This window comes from Podarcis melisellensis (assembly GCF_964234715.1).
Source record: "Podarcis melisellensis genome assembly, chromosome: 1".
Taxonomy (NCBI): domain Eukaryota; kingdom Metazoa; phylum Chordata; class Lepidosauria; order Squamata; family Lacertidae; genus Podarcis; species Podarcis melisellensis.
Genome location: NC_138528.1, coordinates 87947521 through 87967201, shown reverse-complemented (window position 1 = coordinate 87967201; position 19681 = coordinate 87947521). Strand labels below are relative to the sequence as shown.

The 19681-nt window shown below is 41.7% G+C and overlaps 1 protein-coding gene across 2 annotated transcripts in view; it reads left to right on the top strand.

The window, feature by feature from the left end:
• Positions 1–19681, top strand: part of CNTNAP5 (contactin associated protein family member 5) — a 302323-nt gene that overhangs the window by 183212 nt on the left and 99430 nt on the right. For both annotated transcript variants that reach the window (XM_081885529.1, XM_081885528.1), the window contains one exon: positions 7658–7777. In XM_081885529.1, coding sequence (XP_081741655.1) covers positions 7658–7777 — 120 coding nt within the window. The remainder of the gene's footprint in view (positions 1–7657; positions 7778–19681) is intronic.

Below are 19681 nucleotides of genomic sequence, written 5' to 3'. Positions count from 1 at the left end.
ACACACACACACACACACACACACACACTCATGTGGGCGCACACACATATGCACAGGCATTAACTCACCTGAATCTGTTCAGTGGCACCCAAGGTAAATATTAAAACATATTCTGGGTGTCAGAGCCTTACCTTGGGTGTGGGCAGGGGGCACTGGGCAGTGTGGGGCTTGCGTCTGCCAGCCACCTCCCCCTGAACAGCTCAACAGCTATGGGGGAGACAGCATGTGGACTCCTTGGAGGCTCTGCACTGCTCAAAAAAGCAACACAGGCCTGCAGAGCCGTGGAGTGGAATGGGGCTCAGGCGCTGGGATTCTGGCACACCCTGCCCTATCCCGCCCCACAGGCCCCCTGCCCCCTCCTTTAAATGGCGCGTACACTCCACCCAGGCACCCAAGCGGCTAGCTATGCCGCTGCTGGGTGTTTCAAATATGTGCTAGTAGGATCTGTGCACTGTTAAAAGCTGAAATGACTATGACATCGATACTGAAAACTTTAACACAAAATTTGATTGGACTAGAAAAAAATGGTTGCAAAAAGGGCCAGAAGTTGTATCAAAGTCTGAAATCTGAAATTCAGGTTTTGAATTTGTGGATTTGTTTTTCAAGAGTAAAAAAAGCATCTCTCTCTCACACACACCAATCACAAAAGCATCCCTTAAAAATAAGATTTGTATATGAGCTCTTTCTCTTTCAGTGTTCATTGTTCCTTCTTTGTTAGGTTTTATTACACCAGAGGGAAGGGGGTTCGACTCTTTGCCCCAAACTCAACTTTCTCTGCAGCTTTCTTGTGATGAGAAAGAGACAAAAAATGGAAATGGAACTCTAGGATATGAACCCTTTCCCTTATCCACCAGGGCCCAAGATGACATTCTAAAAGCCCATTAACGCTTTTGCACCAATAATGTTTTTAGGTGCCATAAGACTCTTCGTGTTTTCTGCACCACACTAAAAGAACTGGCCTTCTGGAAAGATAATAATGTAATCAAAACAACCCTTCATGTACAGTCAACTTTAGGCTCTAAATTTCTTGATATATTTTTTTTTAAAAAAGCTATATTTGCACACAAGAAAAACTGTAGTATTCTTTTCTTTTGGTACCATATCAGTAAATATGTATTTTTAACAAGAGGAAAATGAGCCATCTGTCATCCCAGAACACCACAGCAGGGACTTTATTAGTCTGTCAACAGTGGGGCCTGTCAAATTCAGTTCTTCAATAGCACAGATTTCATTTCTTTTTGGCATTTAACATGACAATTGTATTAGGAGGGTGAGCATGACAGTCACTTCTGTTAAGTTCACCGCCTGCCTCTTAACGGTTCTGCTATGAGAGCAACAAGAAGAGAGGGAGAAACCTTCCTCCCACTCCTTATTCCTTTATTTGTTGTTACTGAAAATGGCATTTCATCCAGCACCCATTATTACAAAGATGCCTGATTATGCCTGTCAGAGTAGGCAGATAAACATTGTCAGTGACATTCAGCCACAGGGGAAGGAATCTATCTGAATGTAAGGAACCCCGGACAGAGAAATAAGGGGACATGGGCATGAAGGGCTTTGAAATAATGGGGAATTTCTGCACTGGATTCACAAGCTAGCATGAATATCGTGTAAGGACTTAATGAAAGGTATTACATAAGCTGAACAGTGAAGTGAATGATGGAAGTGAGAAGGCTGGGCATGTTTGTCAGTGGAAGGCCATAGAGGAGACAGTTGCGGTAGTCAAGCAGGAGATGACCAAAGTGTTAGAGTTTTCTCAGCAACAGCAGCAGCAAGGTGCAGATGAAGATTTCTAGCTTTGTAATCTTGTTGTGTAGGAAGAAGTAGCATGTGGAACCAAATATGAGGAGAAACTGAGAGGGAGGAGACAAACACCTGGCCAGTGCTTAACCTAACCTAGAAGGTGGGTCACGATGTCATTCAGAGAAATTGAGAGCATATGAGGAGAGGCATGCTCAGGGGGAAAATGTGAGAATGTCACAAACTGTGAGTTTGCTAATCCCATTCAGCCCTCAGAATACTGTCACTGGTTTATGGTGAAAATGACATTTTAAATGAGCTATTGCTGTTGGGTAGGCATCACTACTGAGCTAATGGTGTTGACAAATTGTCACCCTCTGCTGAGTATTTCTTTCTTGTTCCACACCTTATTGCAATGCTGTCACAGATGTGTCTCTTATTTTTTTCCTTCATCCCTTCCCTAGCACGGATTGGCTTACATGATTGCAACCCAGTATCTTATTAATGGGTTATGCCCAATTAAGTAATACATAGAATATATCAGTTTAAATAAATAGCTTTATATTACTCATGTTTATTATTTTCACTGTATTTATTTACTCTGAATATGACTTAGTTGGATATACCCTGTTGCATAGCTTAACCATCACTGATGGAATGAGGGTTAGTTCTGGAGGCTGCATCTGGTGCAAAATTCAGTGACTAGCCTGCTTATGGAGGCAGAATTACTGCCAGCATATAATATCCTGCTTCCAGTATTTGCACTGGCTGTCATTCCGCTCCTGGACTCCAAGTCCAAGGTATTGGTACTAACTTATATGTCCCTATACTACTTCGGACCAAGTTACCTAAGCCTTATACCTTAAACACCCAATAGATCACTGTGTTCTGTGGAAGGGTTTCTCCTGCAAGCTTGAAAAAGATCAGAAGCCCCTGTTCTGTGGAATAGTGCTTCTATTGAGATATGAAGGCGCCCACTATCTTCACTTTCCAGAAACAATTGAAGACATTTTTCTTCAAACAGGCTTTCCCAGCTGGATAAAGGGGTCTTTGCCACAAGATTCAGCTTGTTAGGGTTTGAGTTCTGTTTTCAATGCATTTTTTTGTGTGTGCTTAAAAAAATAAATATGTGCAAATCAGCACAAAATGGTGGTTTAGAAGGTGATTAATAGATCAATAATCATGATCAATACAGTGAAGAAGAGCCAAATTTCAAATTTTAACAACCAGATGCTGTCTACACCACTGGAAACAAATAAGTTGTAGTTCAGACAAAAAGAAAAGAAAAGAGAGAGAAAGAGAAGATGATTAAGAGGAAGTTTAGACATTCACAAAGAAAATTGGGTACTGTTCACACATTGTGTTACTACTGCAGGGGTAAAGTCCTGAATCTCTTGTTTGGTATAACAGGTTTTGATTGGGTGTTGCTTTTAGCATGGCAGCCACCCACATACTGACACGTGTGGGAGGGACCACATGTTATTCCTGAATGGCTCTGAAAAAACATCCTAAACCACACATTCTCATTACCTCTGGCTATCATAGCCACATGATACTGTATTTCTGGTGCCAGAAAACTAATTAAGGAAATCAAAGATAAGGAAGTGAAATATGGGCCCACAATGTTATATTTTGAGAGTGTGAATATTAAAAAAAAATAATGAAAAGGGAATCAGTTCCTTCATTTCATCTCTGTTTTTATCTCTTTGAAAACAATTATGTTTCTCTGGGAGAGTGTTATGCCATTTTAAGCCCAGTGCGTACGTTACACTTTGCTTTGGTTTTCAGGATGTGGATTTCCCCGCTGTTGGTTTGTGTGATAACCTCCAAAGGACTGTTTTGTTGGCAATAATGCTTCATTATACCATCTGCCTGCATTCCTAATGAGTGACTTCACATCTTTCATTCATATTTCAAGGAAATCATATGATTTTGCTCCAGCAAGCAAAAATTATTAATAGGCCAGTGATGTAGAGCAGGTTCTAGAAACATCCATAACCCACTGCAAACTCAGTATATACATTTCTGTTTAATTATTTTTCTGCCCTGTATCTGTCAATGTATGATACAAGAGGTATATTTAGCAAGGCCCCTAAGTGGCAACATAAGGTGTCCTTTTAGTGAAAACATTCACAGAGTGAACTGTATGAGAATTGCCAATTTTACATACTTCCCACCACTCTCTCTCTGATGTACATCCCCTCTGTGTGTGGGAAAAAGCCATGGATCATTGCCAGAGTACATGCTGTGCATGGGAAAGGTCCTATGATCAAACTTCAGCATCTCTCAGTAGAGGTAGGAAAGAGACATGTCTGAAGACCTGGAGTGCTGCCGCCAGTTGGTATAAACTTGCTACACCGAGACAGAAGGACTAATTGATCTGGCAGCTTCATATGTCCTAACCACAAGTGCCATAAAAGGTGAATCTCCCCCATCACTGTTATTCTGCAAAATGCAGACCTTCCAAGTGTCCCTATTTTCCAGGGACAGTCCCAGATTTACAGAAGCCTTCCCGGTTTCTGATTTAATCCCAGAATGTCCACATTTCCTTAGGACGTCCTTGTTTTCCTCTGATAAATTTTGTAGGGTATGGAGTTATGCAACATCCAAACCAATGAGATATGTAACTATACAACCTTTGGAAGACATCTGAAGGCAGCCCTGTATAGTTTTATTATGTTTTTATATATGTTGGAAGCTGTCTAGACTGGCTGAGGCAAACCAGACAGATAGGTGGGGTATAAATAATAAAATTGTTGTTGCTGCTGTTGTTGATAATTTCCATCAGAGAAATGTTGGAAGGTATGAAAATGCTACTACCAGATTAGTTCTTTCTTTTGCCATGTGAAGCTTCATTAGAGCAAGTGTTGACACAGAACTAAATGTTGCTATTTTCCTTGAGCTCAAGTTCCTCTGAACTTACAACTCTTCCTATTTCATTGATGACTCGTTTTATGTCTCCCTCCAATCCCCAAACCGCCACATCTAGCAGTGTAAACAATTCTCCACTGTGTTCTAATTTCCAAATTAGTTTTTGGCATTTCTCGCCTTTCCTCTTGAGAACTCAAGGCTGCTAACCACAACAATAAAGTCATTTATTAACAATTAAACACATTATTTAAAATGTAGCACTAATGCAGAAGGAAATAAAAGTACGACTGCAAAAAAGAAGAGATGTTAAAACCCAGAATTACAAATGAAAATGGTTTCCTAAAGATGTAGTCTCAAACCACCTTCTGAAAGGACGTGAATGAAGCAGTAAGCTGGTCTTTCCTTCAAAGGGAGGTCCAGAACATAGGCATAAACCACAAGGAAGGTCTGCTCCATGTTGACAGCTGTGCACTTTTCTGGGGAATTTGGGACATCTAGGAGGGGCTCCCTAGATAAGCAGGCTCATACCTTAAAGTCAGTGATGCTTAATTATGAAAAAATCAGTTGTAGCCACAGGAAAAAACTGACTTGGGACACAGCAGGATGACCCTAACTAAAGGTCATCCTTTGATTCAAAAACATACATGAAGTAAATCAAACCCTGATGCTTCCAGTTAATATGCTGACTGTAAAATTGCTCTCTTTGCTGAACCAGTTCCATAAGATCAGGAAGCATAAACAGTGGTACCTCGGGTTACATACACTTCAGGTTACAGACTCCGCTAACCCAGAAATAGTGCTTCAGGTTAAGAACTTTGCTTCAGGATGAGAACAGAAATTGTGCTCCGGCGGTGTGGCAGCAGCAGGAGGTCCCATTAGCTAAAGTGGTGCTTCAGGTTAAGAACAGTTTCAGGTTAAGTACAGACCTCCGGAACGAATTAAGTACTTAATCCAAGGTACCACTGTGTGTGTGTGTGTGTGTGTGTGTGTGTGTGTGTATAAACACTACAAAATCATTAGTTGGTTAGTGAAAAGCAGGACTGTTCATTACTAACATTCTTTAACCATTTAGCAGTGTTATTTAGATTTGATCATCTATTTGAAAAGACCTGTTTACTTCAGTTACACAGAAAGAAAGCTACTAGGAAAAGTAGCATAGTATATGTTTCACAGGCATGCTATACCAGTAAAATCCTGGGGATTTGTGTGTAAACATATCTTATCATTTTCCCCAGTCAAAATTACTACACAAATGAAAGCCGCCGCCACCACAATATTATGAAGCAGCTAATCTATTAACTGCATGATTTTGATAGCTAGGGGAATCACTGCATTTTTGGAGCCAGGAGCAAAATAAATGGGAATCTTATGATGTCCCACTAGCCTCTCATAATCTGTGCTAGCATGCAACTTCTACACAAAGTTCTAGTATGACTGTTGGATGTGAAATGTGGAAAATTGCAGAGAAGAAATTTGACATTGAAACATCCAATAATGACCCCCAATGCAAATGTTATATGTTGTAATTAGCACCAATAAGCTTTTATTCTTTTTATTACAAGAGGGCAAGCATCTGTGTTTGCTTTCGTTTTTGCAAGATGTTTCCAAAATATTTTCATCTCCTATGGAAGGAAAACATCTTGATCAATTCACTATGTGTGGCAGAGTGTGCATTTTAGCACTTAACTGGGGGAAATATAGGAAGCATGCTATTATGGCTAATGAACTCAGATTAATATAATATGGTAACAACTGATTTCATCTTAGTTATGTGGAATCAAGGGACAAATGTATATAATATATGTAGGCAGAGTTGGAATTTTGGATTGGTGAATGGAGACAATGCACAGAATCCATGGATCAGAAAAAGGAAATACATCAATATTCCAGTATATAGCAGTTAACTGCCCATCACTTTTAGCTTGTACTCAAGGACTTTATCTCTTTACAGCCAGTGTGGTGTAGTGGTTAAGAGCGGTAGTCTCGTAATCTGGGGAACCGGGTTCGCTCCCGCTCCTCCACATGCAGCTGCTGGGTGACCTTGGGCCAGTCACACTTCTTTGAAGTCTCTCAGCCCCACTCACCTCACAGAGTGTTTGTTGTGGGGGAGGAAGGGAAAGGAGAATGTTAGCCGCTTTGAGACTCCTGAAGGGGAGTGAAAGGCGGGATATCAAATCCAAACTCCTCTTCTTCTTCTTAAACCATTATTTACTATGTAATCTAAATAATGTCTACTCAGGAGTAAGTCCAGAATTTCCCAGACATATCTGGGATTTGCCCATCAGAAATAGTGTCCGGGTTGAATTTCTGAAGATTGGCAAAAATGTGTTTTTTTTGGGGGGGGGGATTCTTGGAAGTGTTGAGTTTTCGGTGACTTAATTTTGGAGGGAGATCTTGCAAAAAAAAAACGCTGAACAACTTCACTTTTTGAAATATGGCAACCCAAATTGAATTAACTTGGTATAGGATTGAAGCCTTAGTTGACTCCTGCTTGTTTCCTAACAGTTTCTCCTCATCCGTCTCCCTTTTCAAATTCTAGCACCATCTTCAGGATTATTATATGTGAGAAAATTTGACTGCTCTTGAATGATAGCATCTTGATTTAATGAAAGAAAACAACACAGCCAGTTTCTTTGTGAGGGCTGCATTCCTACTGAAGATCTCCAGCAAACAGAGCCCAATTAAAGACTGTTGAGTTTGCTTCCACTTAAACAGGACAATCTGCGGGTGGTTTAAAATGGCACAGAAATGCTTGGTGGTTGCTTATAATCTCACTGTGCGACAGCCACTTCTGTGTATGAAGACAGATTTGTATACTGAATGGGCATGTAGTTGCCATACCCTTGCTAGCTAATTCACAGTGAATCTGAGTACTGTCAGGTCAGCTTTACTCCTTAGGCTTCCACTACAGATAACCAGCTCCCTGCATAGTTTCAGCCGCCATGCAGTGAGATAGGCAGTTGCTGCACAGCACTAAATTGTCCCAAACTACCTGAGCTATTATTTTGATGTGTATACTGCAAATATCTATTTCTCTTCCTTTCAGCTATTTATGAGAAGTCATGTGAAGCCTATCGGCACCAAGGGAAAACATCTGGTTTCTTCCACATCGATTCTGATGCAAGTGGTCCACTTCCACCGCTTTTAGTCTACTGTAATATAACTGGTAAGAACATCACATCATCTCATCTGCATTTAGCACTAGTCATAATCTTTTCGTTATAAAATATGTGGCCTAAAATTTCTTGCATATTTGATTGTTGTTGGTGTAAATGAGCTGGAAGAGGGAAACAGAGGGAAATCTTTGAATCAACAGAGTCTGAAGGAGCTTCGTGTGTGTGTGTGTGTGTGTGTGTGTGTGTATGTATGAAAGAGTTGTCATAAGCAAAGTGCAGTTTTAGGTCTTTTCTCTTCTGAAACAAGCTTCAGATGTTGTCTGGATTTGTTGCACCAAACTTAGCACACAGAATTGTAAGCACAACTTACTCAGTCTTACTTGTCTTAAAGGTGTGGTAAAAGTTTTGTTTATAGTTTCACTTGTAAGGAAAATATGTGGTAAGAGATTATCATACCTTCTTCCCCTTGTTTTCTTTCTAGTCTCTTTTTTCCCGATACGATACAATACGATACGATATCTTTATTGTCATTGTCCCTTGCGGAACAATGAAATTGAAAAACTACATAAAACTACATAAAAACTACATAAAACTACCACGAAACTACATAAAACTACATAAAAACTACATAAAACATTCAAAACCCCATAAAAACTCTAAAATCCCATTTTAAAATACACTATACTACAGAGACCCCTTATGCTGCGTTTAGAACCAGAATTGCATTAGTGTAGAAACTGTTTTTCAGGTGGCTAGTCCTGGCCTTTATAACCCTATACCTTCTTCCAGAAGGCAGAAGCTGAAAGAGATCATTTCCGGGGTGCGTACTATCATGTGTGCATACTTTCCCAGGGTGCGTACTTTCCCTTCCCTACTTCCTATGTTTCTTTTTCTTTTCCACTAGATTCAAGGTGCAGTTTAGGGAGAGAGAAAATTGAGACACATAATAAAAACTTTAACCCAGTTTTTTTTAGCAGAGGTTAGGGTCACTAGACTTATTTCTTAAACCATGCATACATGCACAACAGCTGGAGGCGATTCTCCTAGGGTAAAGTAGAGCCCTGTTCTCCCTCCCTTTCCCAGCAGATTGTGCACATGGTGCATTTCAGCCCATTATGTGGAGGTGCAGAGTGCTCCCATCTCATATCGCTGTCCATTCTTCCCTGTGCTCAGTCAAAGAATTGCAGACCTGCATTCCTTGATGGAGCAGAGGGAAAGGGCAGGACAGGATATGGGAAGCACACATGGCCATTCATATCTTGTAATGGCCTGGTGCTTGAGGACCAAGGGATTGTGGTGAGGTGGAGAATACGGATCTCTGTTATCTTCTCTGAAGGCCCCTTCACAGATGGAGTGGGCTGGAATGAGCCATTCACTTGTATCCCAAAAATGTGGAATAGACAATTGAATAGACAGCAAACACATCCAGTTGCAGCAAGGCAAACAATAATGTTGGTAAGCATTAATACAAAAGCGACCTTTGGGTCAGCCTAATATGATATGGATTCTTCCCTCTGTGTTTAGAACTTCGGGGATGCTACTGATAATTTGGCTTAGTACTAAATCTATAGCCCTTCACTCCATGTCTTGCACTGGCTTGTTAACTGCTACTATATACTGAAGAATGTTTAAAATGAACCTTCCACACACCCCAAGGGGACTATGTTTTAACCTCAGTGTCTGAACTATTTGGTTGCAATACCCAAAGTCATTCTGCTGCTATGTTTCTCCCAGTGTTGCAGTTTTGTCATACTCTCAGACCCCAGGCCAAAAAATCAATAGCACTTAGAAGTTGGTATGACAAGATCAATGCTTAATTTTAACTTGGCCAGGTATTTATCCATTATTGAAAGCCTTGTTGTTGTTGTTGTCTTTGAGAAAGTTGAGAGCGGGAGCAATGCGGATCCTTTTTTCTATTGTGACTGCCAGTGATCAAAAAATCTGTTTGGAGAGTACCACCAACATAAAGAGAATAAGAACTGACTTATGAGGTCTCTTACTTTCACAGCTTCGTGTGAGCTTTCTATTTAGTGGACTGTAGTGCCCATGGTGGTCCTCTTTTCCTTATTTTCCAAAGAAGGCAGAAATAATCCACATAAAATAGTTGTGTGTGAAACATCAAAGCTGGGCAATAAAATGAATGGGCCTTGTGAATGCTGTGTACAGGTGTGTCCCAGGTGGAATAATGTGTGATCAGAACAGTGCTTAAATTCCCACTGGGTATGAATCCAGTAAAGGTAAGGCTAAATTTACCATTTAGGGATACAAGAAGAGCACATATTCCATCTCCAGCAGCCTTTACCCTCCTGTTGCCTTTCAGAAGTCTTGGATGATAACTCCCATCGGCCTCAGCTGTCACAACTGTGCCATCTGGAGCTGATGGAATTTGCCATCCTAAACAGCTGGAGGGCACTATATTGGTGAAGGCTGATAGACAAAGGGGGGAGGTCTCCGGACCTTTTTTATATAAAACCACACATCCCAGAATTTACTTGGATTTCATTTACCCAAGTGGCTCATTTAAAGGGGCTATATATTTAAAGGAGAATGAATGAAGTGGAATGAACACCAGTGAACGAAAAGGGCGAAAGGAAGAGGCTGAGATGCTATCTTAGTTTACGCAGTGCTTGGCTGCTGTTGAGAAAGATGCAATGTGAGTCAGCAATATGTTTCATCAACATTCTGGCAAATAATAGGGACTCTGCTGTCATTCAGCTTGTTCTTTCTAGGACATTTCTTTGTCCTACCTGGCAATTTGAGCAGCAGACTTATTCAGCAAAAGAAGTTAACAGCAGCACATAATGAATAGTAGACATATTTGGGCAATTTTTCACCACAGTGTTTTGGGACCAAATAGAGGTGTAGAAACTCTCTCTCCCCCAAAAGCTCCTGATCCTGGTACAGAAGTTCAGTTCATTAAGGAATCCTCCTCTGCCAGCCTCTGTATATAAGACAGTACATCCTTTCATGTTCTTACTGACCAATGGAACATGTAGGCTGTGTGCTGGAAATAAACGAACCAACAAAATGTAACTCTCTATCTGGAGAGTTTCCTTCTTGAAGTACTGGTTTGAGAGCCATAGTGGACAGCATGGAGGGGCACTGCTGCTCACCTGACCCTGGTTGGTTGCCTCACTGCTGCTATTTACTGAGTGATGCAGGGAGGGAAAGAGTGTGGAGGTTGATATAATACAAACACACTGGCAGAAGCACTGGTTTCCACCATGATGACCTCGCTTGCCCCTCACCCCTGTCCCTGCCCCTGTACTCCCAGAAGGCAGCAGTGATACAACCAACTAGAGGTCATGTGAGTGGCACTGCCTACTATGGTTTGGGAGAAATATACAAATGACTATTTTTTATTACCCTTCCTCCAGAGACATTCGCATCAGGAGTAGTAATAGGTTGCTAGACTTGAACATCATTGGCCATTGGCCATGCATATTTGAATGCTGCCTATCCACAGTTCAAACCATACTAAGGGAGGCTTACAACATGGATATATATATCCATGTTCCATCTGTTCCAGTAACAAGAAGCCGAAAGCACCAGCCTGAAGATGACGAGTGAGACCTCATCGAAACGTCGCCTAGACACCCCAACTTTTACACGGGAAGACACCCGAGGACACCAAAACCTGCATTCCTGTACCCGTGAAAATCTACGAAAGCGCATATATATATATATATATATATATATATATATATATATATATATGCTTTCGTAGATTTTCACGGGTACAGGAATGCAGGTTTTGGTGTCCTCGGGTGTCTTCCCGTGTAAAAGTTGGGGTGTCTAGGCGACGTTTCGACGAGGTCTCACTCGTCATCTTCAGGCTGGTGCTTTCGGCTTCTTGTTACTGGAACAGAGCAGGATCTCAGTGTTTGAGTTCCTATAAATACTGTTGAGGGGGTGTGGTGTATAGCCTCCAATGTTCTGGGCAGAGAGGAAGTTCCCAGGCTAGTGTGCCTTTTCTTCTTTTGTTCCTTAATTACTTGAGGGATATCTTGAGTGATTTCTTGAGTGATATCCTGAGTACCACTTAGGTGGGTCATTAGGTGTGGATTAGTTGCTAAAGTCTTTGTGTCTTGACCTCTTGAACTTTGTGAAGAGTTTTTCTGAGAAGATGGCTGTACTGCACTTAGTTGTGCTCTGGCTTGGCTTCGTGTATAGGGGCGAGCTGTGGTTTTGTGGCCTGTGTCAGCCAGATCTGTGTAGGGATTGCAGGGGGGTGCAGCATCCGGAGGTGCCACCATGGTTTGGCTACTGGATGGTGTCTGTAATTTATCTGTGGAGAGGGTCTGGGTTTGGGTCTGGTGTGGTTGATTGGTGATGGCGTTCTGTGTGCCTCTGGATCTGGTGTCAGTTTTTGTGGGGAGGGCTAATTTCCAGATGTCTGGCAAGCGGGATGTGTCGTCACGCTTGTTCATGTTGTGAGGGTGTTTCTCTATCTCGATGGCTTCCATGATTATTCTCTTGTGGTGATGTTCCATGTTAAAGAGCAATTTGGAATCTGCAAAATTAATTTCGTGTCCTGTTTCTTTCATGTGTTGGAAAAGAGAGGAAGTTTTTTCTTCTTTTTTGACGGCATTCTTGTGTTCTGCGATACGTGCATTTATTCGTCTGTTTGTTTGTCCAATGTACGTGGCTGGGCAGACTTTGCAGGGTATTTCATAGACCCCTTGGTTTTCCAACTGGATTTTATCCTTGGGGTTTCTGAGGATATTGGCTATTTTTTGGTTGGTGCAAAAGGCTGTTTTGATATTGTGTTTATGGAGGATTTTGCTAATTTTATCTGTAGTGCCCTTGATATAAGGAAGGAGGGCCATGCCATTGTTTTCTTCTGTGTCTTGGTTTTTGGGGGGTGTTTCTTTTTGGATTAGCTTCGTAACCCTGTTTTGCTGGTATCCATTGGCAATTAACACATTTGAGAGATTCTGTAACTCAGTTGTCAAGTGGTCTTTGTCAGCCAGGCGTTTGGTTCTGGAGATGAGAGTCTTGGCTACGGAGTTTATTTGTGCAGGGTGGTGGTGTGATTGTGCATGTAAGTAGCGGTTGGTGTGTGTTTTTTTCCGGTAGATAGTGTGTCCTAGGGAGCCATCAGGTTTTTTGTAGATTAGGACGTCAAGGAAGGGAAGTTGGTTGTTGGCTTCTATTTCCATAGTGAATTGTATTTTGGGGTGTAGGCTGTTGAGATGTGTGAGGAAGCTATCCAGTTTTTCCTTCCCGTGTGGCCAAATTACAAAGGTGTCGTCAACATATCTGAGCCAAAGTTTGGGTTTGTGTTCTGACTTGTCTAAAGCATTGGTTTCAAAGTGTTCCATGTACAGGTTTGCGATGACCGGTGAGAGGGGTGATCCCATAGGTGCTCCTTCTATCTGTTTGTATCTTTGTCCATTGTGGATGAAGTACGTGTTGGTTAGGCAGTGGTTGGTCAGGTCCAAGATGTATTCGGGGGGATTGTATTTGTTTTGAATGGCTGTCAAGGCTTCATTAATGGGCACTTGTGTGAAGAGAGATACAACATCGAAGCTCACAAGTAGGTCATTAGGATGTAGGTTTTGCTTCTTTATTGTTTCTATGAACTGGAAGGAGTTTGGAACGTGTGAAGAGATGGATTCTGCATAGGGCTGAAGTTGCTTGGCAACCCAAACCCAGACCCTCTCCACAGATAAATTACAGACACCATCCAGTAGCCAAACCATGGTGGCACCTCCGGATGCTGCACCCCCCTGCAATCCCTACACAGATCTGGCTGACACAGGCCACAAAACCACAGCTCGCCCCTATACACGAAGCCAAGCCAGAGCACAACTAAGTGCAGTACAGCCATCTTCTCAGAAAAACTCTTCACAAAGTTCAAGAGGTCAAGACACAAAGACTTTAGCAACTAATCCACACCTAATGACCCACCTAAGTGGTACTCAGGATATCACTCAAGAAATCACTCAAGATATCCCTCAAGTAATTAAGGAACAAAAGAAGAAAAGGCACACTAGCCTGGGAACTTCCTCTCTGCCCAGAACATTGGAGGCTATACACCACACCCCCTCAACAGTATTTATAGGAACTCAAACACTGAGATCCTGCTCTGTTCCAGTAACAAGAAGCCGAAAGCACCAGCCTGAAGATGACGAGTGAGACCTCGTCGAAACGTCGCCTAGACACCCCAACTTTTACACGGGAAGACACCCGAGGACACCAAAACCTGCATATATATATATATATAAACACACATGCACAAATAAACAATAAATAAAAATATGCAACCAAACTGAACAATTTCCACATAAATCATAACAAAATCTAAAATAAATATACAAAAACAATGGCAGCAACGACACCTTCCCCAATAACATACCCCCAGGCCAAGAGTCTGTTCCAGCATTTGTAGCTGGAGTCAGTCAGAGCTCCGTCCTCCCAGACCAGGTGGGAAAAGGCTTGCAACAATGGCATACATAGTTCTCAACAAACATGTGAGATAGGAAGTCATGCTGAGAGACAATGACTAGACCACGGTTGCCCAGTGAGCTACAGGACTGAATGAGGATTTGAACCCAGGTTTTCCTGCTTCTAGTACAACATCTGTCTTATGTAACCACACCTAAGCTAAACGGGGAAAGTGAGTAATTGCAGAAAACTGAAGCTGACATGATGAGGTTCTGGTCTTTCCCCCATCTCTCTGCACTCCCATACTTTCTCCACAGTACCTTGATTTTGTAGCTGGCAGCTCATTATCACATCAGAGTGTTTGCTGTATGCCCAGTCACAAACCTCTATAAGGAGAAGACCTGGGCAGCATTGTTAGGCACCATGGAACAAATGTGTTGCATCAGCTCACAGAGCACTTTTTTCCTCTTGCTCCTGTAGTACTTACCATATGTTTGGCTTGTTTGAAATTTAATCAGTCTGAATAATCTTGTTCAGTGACAAACATCCTAAATCACAGGAAAATGATTTTGTTTCCAGGAGCAAATCATTCTCCATAGGGATATTTCAAACTAGACAAATAAAAAATGAGAACTAGATGGGAACTTCTGCGGTTGGGTGGGACAAAATTCTCTTATTTTTTGCCTGGTTTAATTTATATGCTGTCAGAGTCAATGCAGGCTATTCAGAACATGATGGAACCGTGGAAAGATTTAAGGTATCTTCCTGTTTTAGAGAATATGTAAGCACTCATATATATATAGATATTATTTGGTGTGTTCTTCTATTTCTTTTTCCTCCTCTCATACCTACAATTTTGGGAGGTTATATCCTCATGAATTTGGTTTTCCTGGGAATAGATTGTCCTGCCAAGAGCAAAGTGAATTCCCTGCTTTACCAATTTTGTGAGCTTTTTCACCCTTCTAGACTCAATCTGCCTTCTAGCACCCCCAGCCACTGGGTCCACACTGCAATGTGTGCAAAAAGTATTGAATACAGCCATGTGTATGCAACCTACAGCTCTCTGAAAAATTCTGTAAACTGGAGTATTCATTTAACTTGGGCATGGGAAATTAGAATAGAAGAAGACATCCTAAACTAACACACATGGAAAACATAATAGAACCAAGTAGCAGTTCATCACAAAGATGGAAAAAAATGAGAGAGCAGTCACTTCCACAAATCCAGTGGGAATAAATTATAATCCTTTTCTTGAGGGTATTAAATGTGCCCATGTATCTTGGCTGGGCTGTTCTTCCATGAGATGTGCCCCTCCCTTTCAGCTTTTTCATGCCACCCAAGTGGGGGCCTGCCCTATATTTTACAGTCTTTGTTCTAGAAATATTGTCACATGTAAAAGAAGCAATCACTTGGCTGCCCAGAGATAAATAACTTTGACTTACACTTTCAAAGCGATTATATTCTAAGAGGTGGGGCATTCATTCTCTAGTCAGCCTTGAGTTTCTTCTGTAATATAATTTATCATAGAATTTCAGAGTCGGAAGTAACCCCAAGGGTCGACTAGCCCAATTCCCTGCAATTCAGGAATTTGTCCCATCACCCTTGTTCCAGCAGGCCAGGAAACACTGGCCCTGCTCAAAGAGGCTCCACAGCTATTGTGCCCAACAGTCAGTCAGAGCTACAGGTTTTTTTGCCTGGGTGAAGCCTCCAGAGGGGTGCCATTGAGATTTGCACTGTGTGTGTATGTGTGTACACAAATGTGGGGAGGGAGGGGTGCCAAACTGGGTCTTTGACCTGGGTGAAATAAAGCCTAGTTTTGCCCCTGGCAGGAGCAGCTGTGTAAGGCATTCATGACTTCTTCCAACCCCTGGTAAGGTTGATTCCGGTAGAAGTTTTGGAAAGCATTGTAGGGGATGGGAATTATGTGACCCACACAGTGCAACAGCAACTACAGCTCTCATCAGTCCCAGCCAGCATAGCCATTGATCAGGAAGTCTATAGGTTCCCCATCCCTTATGTAGATTATTTGCAGGCTTAATTTTGGAACAATGGCATCTCTAATCTTTGAGATTGTCCTGAACCCAAGACCAGTAGAAACTTGGGCGTTTCAGTTCAAAGCATTGTGAATTTAAACAGGGAAAACAGGTAGAGAAAAACAGGACTCCCCATTGCCGTCTGGTGGCACGATGTTGTATCACATATATGTAAATCACTTTTTCTTTACCAGTCTAGCTGAATCTTTGCAAGTTACTCACCAAGATCAATTTGGCGATAATCAATGTCTTAAGCTCATGAGACAGAATAATTTTTGGTTTGCTTTTGTTGTTGTTTTTGCTATATCTTGCCGTATAAATAAAACTGTACAGACTATCTTTTTTTAACCTGCTTTATGCTTGTAGAAGCACCTTCTGCTCACTGAGCTAAATACAGATTCAAGAATCCAGGCTGGATTCTTAGACCTCTCTGAGTTTTCTGGAAACTTTTGCTTGTTTTTAGGCGACACTCTGGTACTGGCAGCTTGATAGTATTTATTATTTGCTCCCCGATTGTGTCTCTCTGCAGTCTTGGGCTATGCAAATTTATTCATGAGAGCAGTTCTCATGTTTTTAAAAAGACAGCATTTGAGCACACACCATATGTGCCTAGAATGCAGAAAGCAGCTAGCTCCTTGCAAATGCTGGTTATCCTATCCCACGCTGAGTACAGAATGGAGGGGGAAGAGAAGCCTCATCAGCTTGAAGAGCGAAGGAAAAATTAGGAAAGGCACAAAAAAGAGAGGAATTGTTCTGTACCATCCCCTGGCAACACATGATGCATCAACATGATGCCAGATTTCTTAGGACTACGACTCCTATCATTTCTAACTAGTGCCCATTCTGCCTGCCGCTTATGAGAGCTGGTGTCCAGCTGCATCTGAAGAGCATCACCAAACATTCAACATTTCTCAGATGAAAAAAGGGATATTCTGTTCAAAATCAGGAAGCTTCTCCAGTGTTTGCTCTCACCTCACACATTTGCGCATATACATCTGTCACCTTGAACCAATTAAACTTTGAGTCCCTGTCAGGAAAGAATGTGGGAAATAATCACAATAAAACCAATAACAATAATGTGAGAATGGTCAGGAATATATCAAAGAGTAAATCCTATTGAACTCAGTGGGACTTACTTCTGAGTAAAAATGTTTAGGATTGCAGTGTAAGGCTGCACAGTCTATACCCAATTACCTGGGAGCAAACTCTATTGAAAACAATGGGGCTTACTTCTGAGCAGACAGCGTAAGGCTCAATTAACAATAAAGGAATAAACAATCCATGTGTTTCCTAAAAAAATAAGATAAAAATGGTTGGCTGCTGAAGCATTGCAATTAAAGAATTTAAAGTGAATTGGTTACATTTTTCTTCAGAATTATAGAAAGGGCTTTGTACGTCAGCTTCACCATTTCTTTCGTTTGGTGCAGTTGTTTTGTTTTCTGTGTAAACAGGACTCCATTTTTTGCACTTACACACACAAACACAGCAAAGGCTCATCTTTCCGAAAAGGACAGGATGTGGAGGGTCTGATCTCTCCACCACTTTTAATTGTCCTCCAAGACATGGAGGGGAGGAAACAGGAAAACTGGAACATTCTGGAATCAAATCAGAAACTGGAATGGCTTCCATAATTCCAGGACTATCCCTGGAAACCTGGGAAACTTGGAGGGTACACACCAATTTGGCTAACCTTTACATAATGTAAGAAATAAGCTTTTGCATATGAGTTATATAAAAAAAGTATACTTCAAGTTCTCCTTTTTCCAACCTTATGTTCAGTTTATGTTTCTGTATCAGTTTGTATTTCTTTTTTAAGTCCTAATGAAAAATAATCATCATTTTAGTGGACATTTTTCCTAATCTATGCATTTTGCATGCAGTTCTGCCGAATGTACACATTTTTTTGCAAGCTTCCCCTAATGTGCACTTCTATATGTTTATCTTCACTGTTATATGCATTTTAAGGCATCCTTTCCCCTACATCTTTTGGTTGCAGAACTGAATTGCAAAATTTGAAGAAGACTGAATTTCAAAGTTTAGCTGTTTTAGGTTCAAATGCTCTTTCTGGATTTGCACATTATGTAAGTTCAAATCCAGAAAGAGCACAACACAGGTGCCACTGTGGTCTAAACCACTGAGCCTAGGGTTTGCCGATCGGAAGGTCAGCAGTTCAAATCCCCACGATGGGGTGAGCTCCTGTTGCTCGGTCCCTGCTCCTGCCAACCTAGCAGTTTGAAAGCACACCAAAGTGCAAGTAGATAAATAGGTACCACTCCAGCGGGAAGGTAAACAGTGTTTCCGTGCGCTGCTCTGGTTCGCCAGAAGCGGCTTAGTCATGCTGGCCACATGACCCGGAAAAACTGTCTGCAGACAAACACCAGCTCCCTCGGCTAGTAAAGCGAGATGAGCGCCGCAACCCCAGAGTCATTTGTGACTGGACTTAACTGTCAGGGGTCCTTTACCTTTACCTTTAAGTTCAAAACATGAATGAAACTGAATTTCTTCCCCATCCCTAACTTCTAAAACTATCCCTCAGAGGTGTCTGCCCACCGCAACTCTTTTATAAATGGAGCCATTAAATGGCTGCTAAGTTGTAAGGCTGCAAAATTAGCTTGGAAGTGAAGCATTGTCACTTATACATTGCAAAACAATTTAACAAGCTCTTAGGATATTTGGCTTTTGCTGGCTTAAATTAACTTTTTCCAGGTTAATGTAATGCAAGGAACATTAGTTGTCCTTCAGCTGCTCTACCTCAGCTTGGTCTGAAACTTATCCAAGAGTGTAATGAAATAATAAAGCTGTGTGTGTTGGGAGGGAGATGAAGAGAAAGCTTGTGGGAGAACTGTTTCCTCATTCACTCCACACACATACAATTCCAGGGAGACCTAATTAATTAAAGAGAGAGAGGTGGAAAATAGGACATGGATGTGTTAATGTTATTCTGTGTTGCAATGAGGAAAGCGAGCAAGGCCTGTTTACATAGTCTACGAATCGCAGCCTGTCCGGCTGGGCCCTTTCCACAATTATTTCTGAAGCAGAGGTACAATGCAAGGAAGCATGCAATTCAACTGAGGCAGCACCTGCAGTCCCATAATAGCCAATTAATTCCTTTGCAAAGAAGTACTCTACCAGTGCTGAGATCGGGGATTACATCTCCAAGCAGACAGAGGAGGTTGCAGGTCCTTTGAGTTGCTACAATGCTACACTTTCACATACCAACCAAATTTCACATGTTAACAGTGACAACAAATGTTCAAAAGCACCTACATTTTTATCAAGCAGTTGTGCTCTCTGTGTGTGTGTTCACACGTTGCATAATAGAATTCCTTAATGCCTTAAATTTTGAAAGGCCCCACAATGTACTCCCCCCACCTTCTCTGCCCTCACACTGGTTCCCCAACCCAGTGCATATTTCATTTTGTTGCTGTGTACTGACTTCCTCACTTCCAGAGCCTTAGCTGTTGTCTTTCCTCCAGAGCTGGTAATGCCTGGCATTTGGAGTGCTGTGCTCTCCTGCTAGCCAGTCAGAAT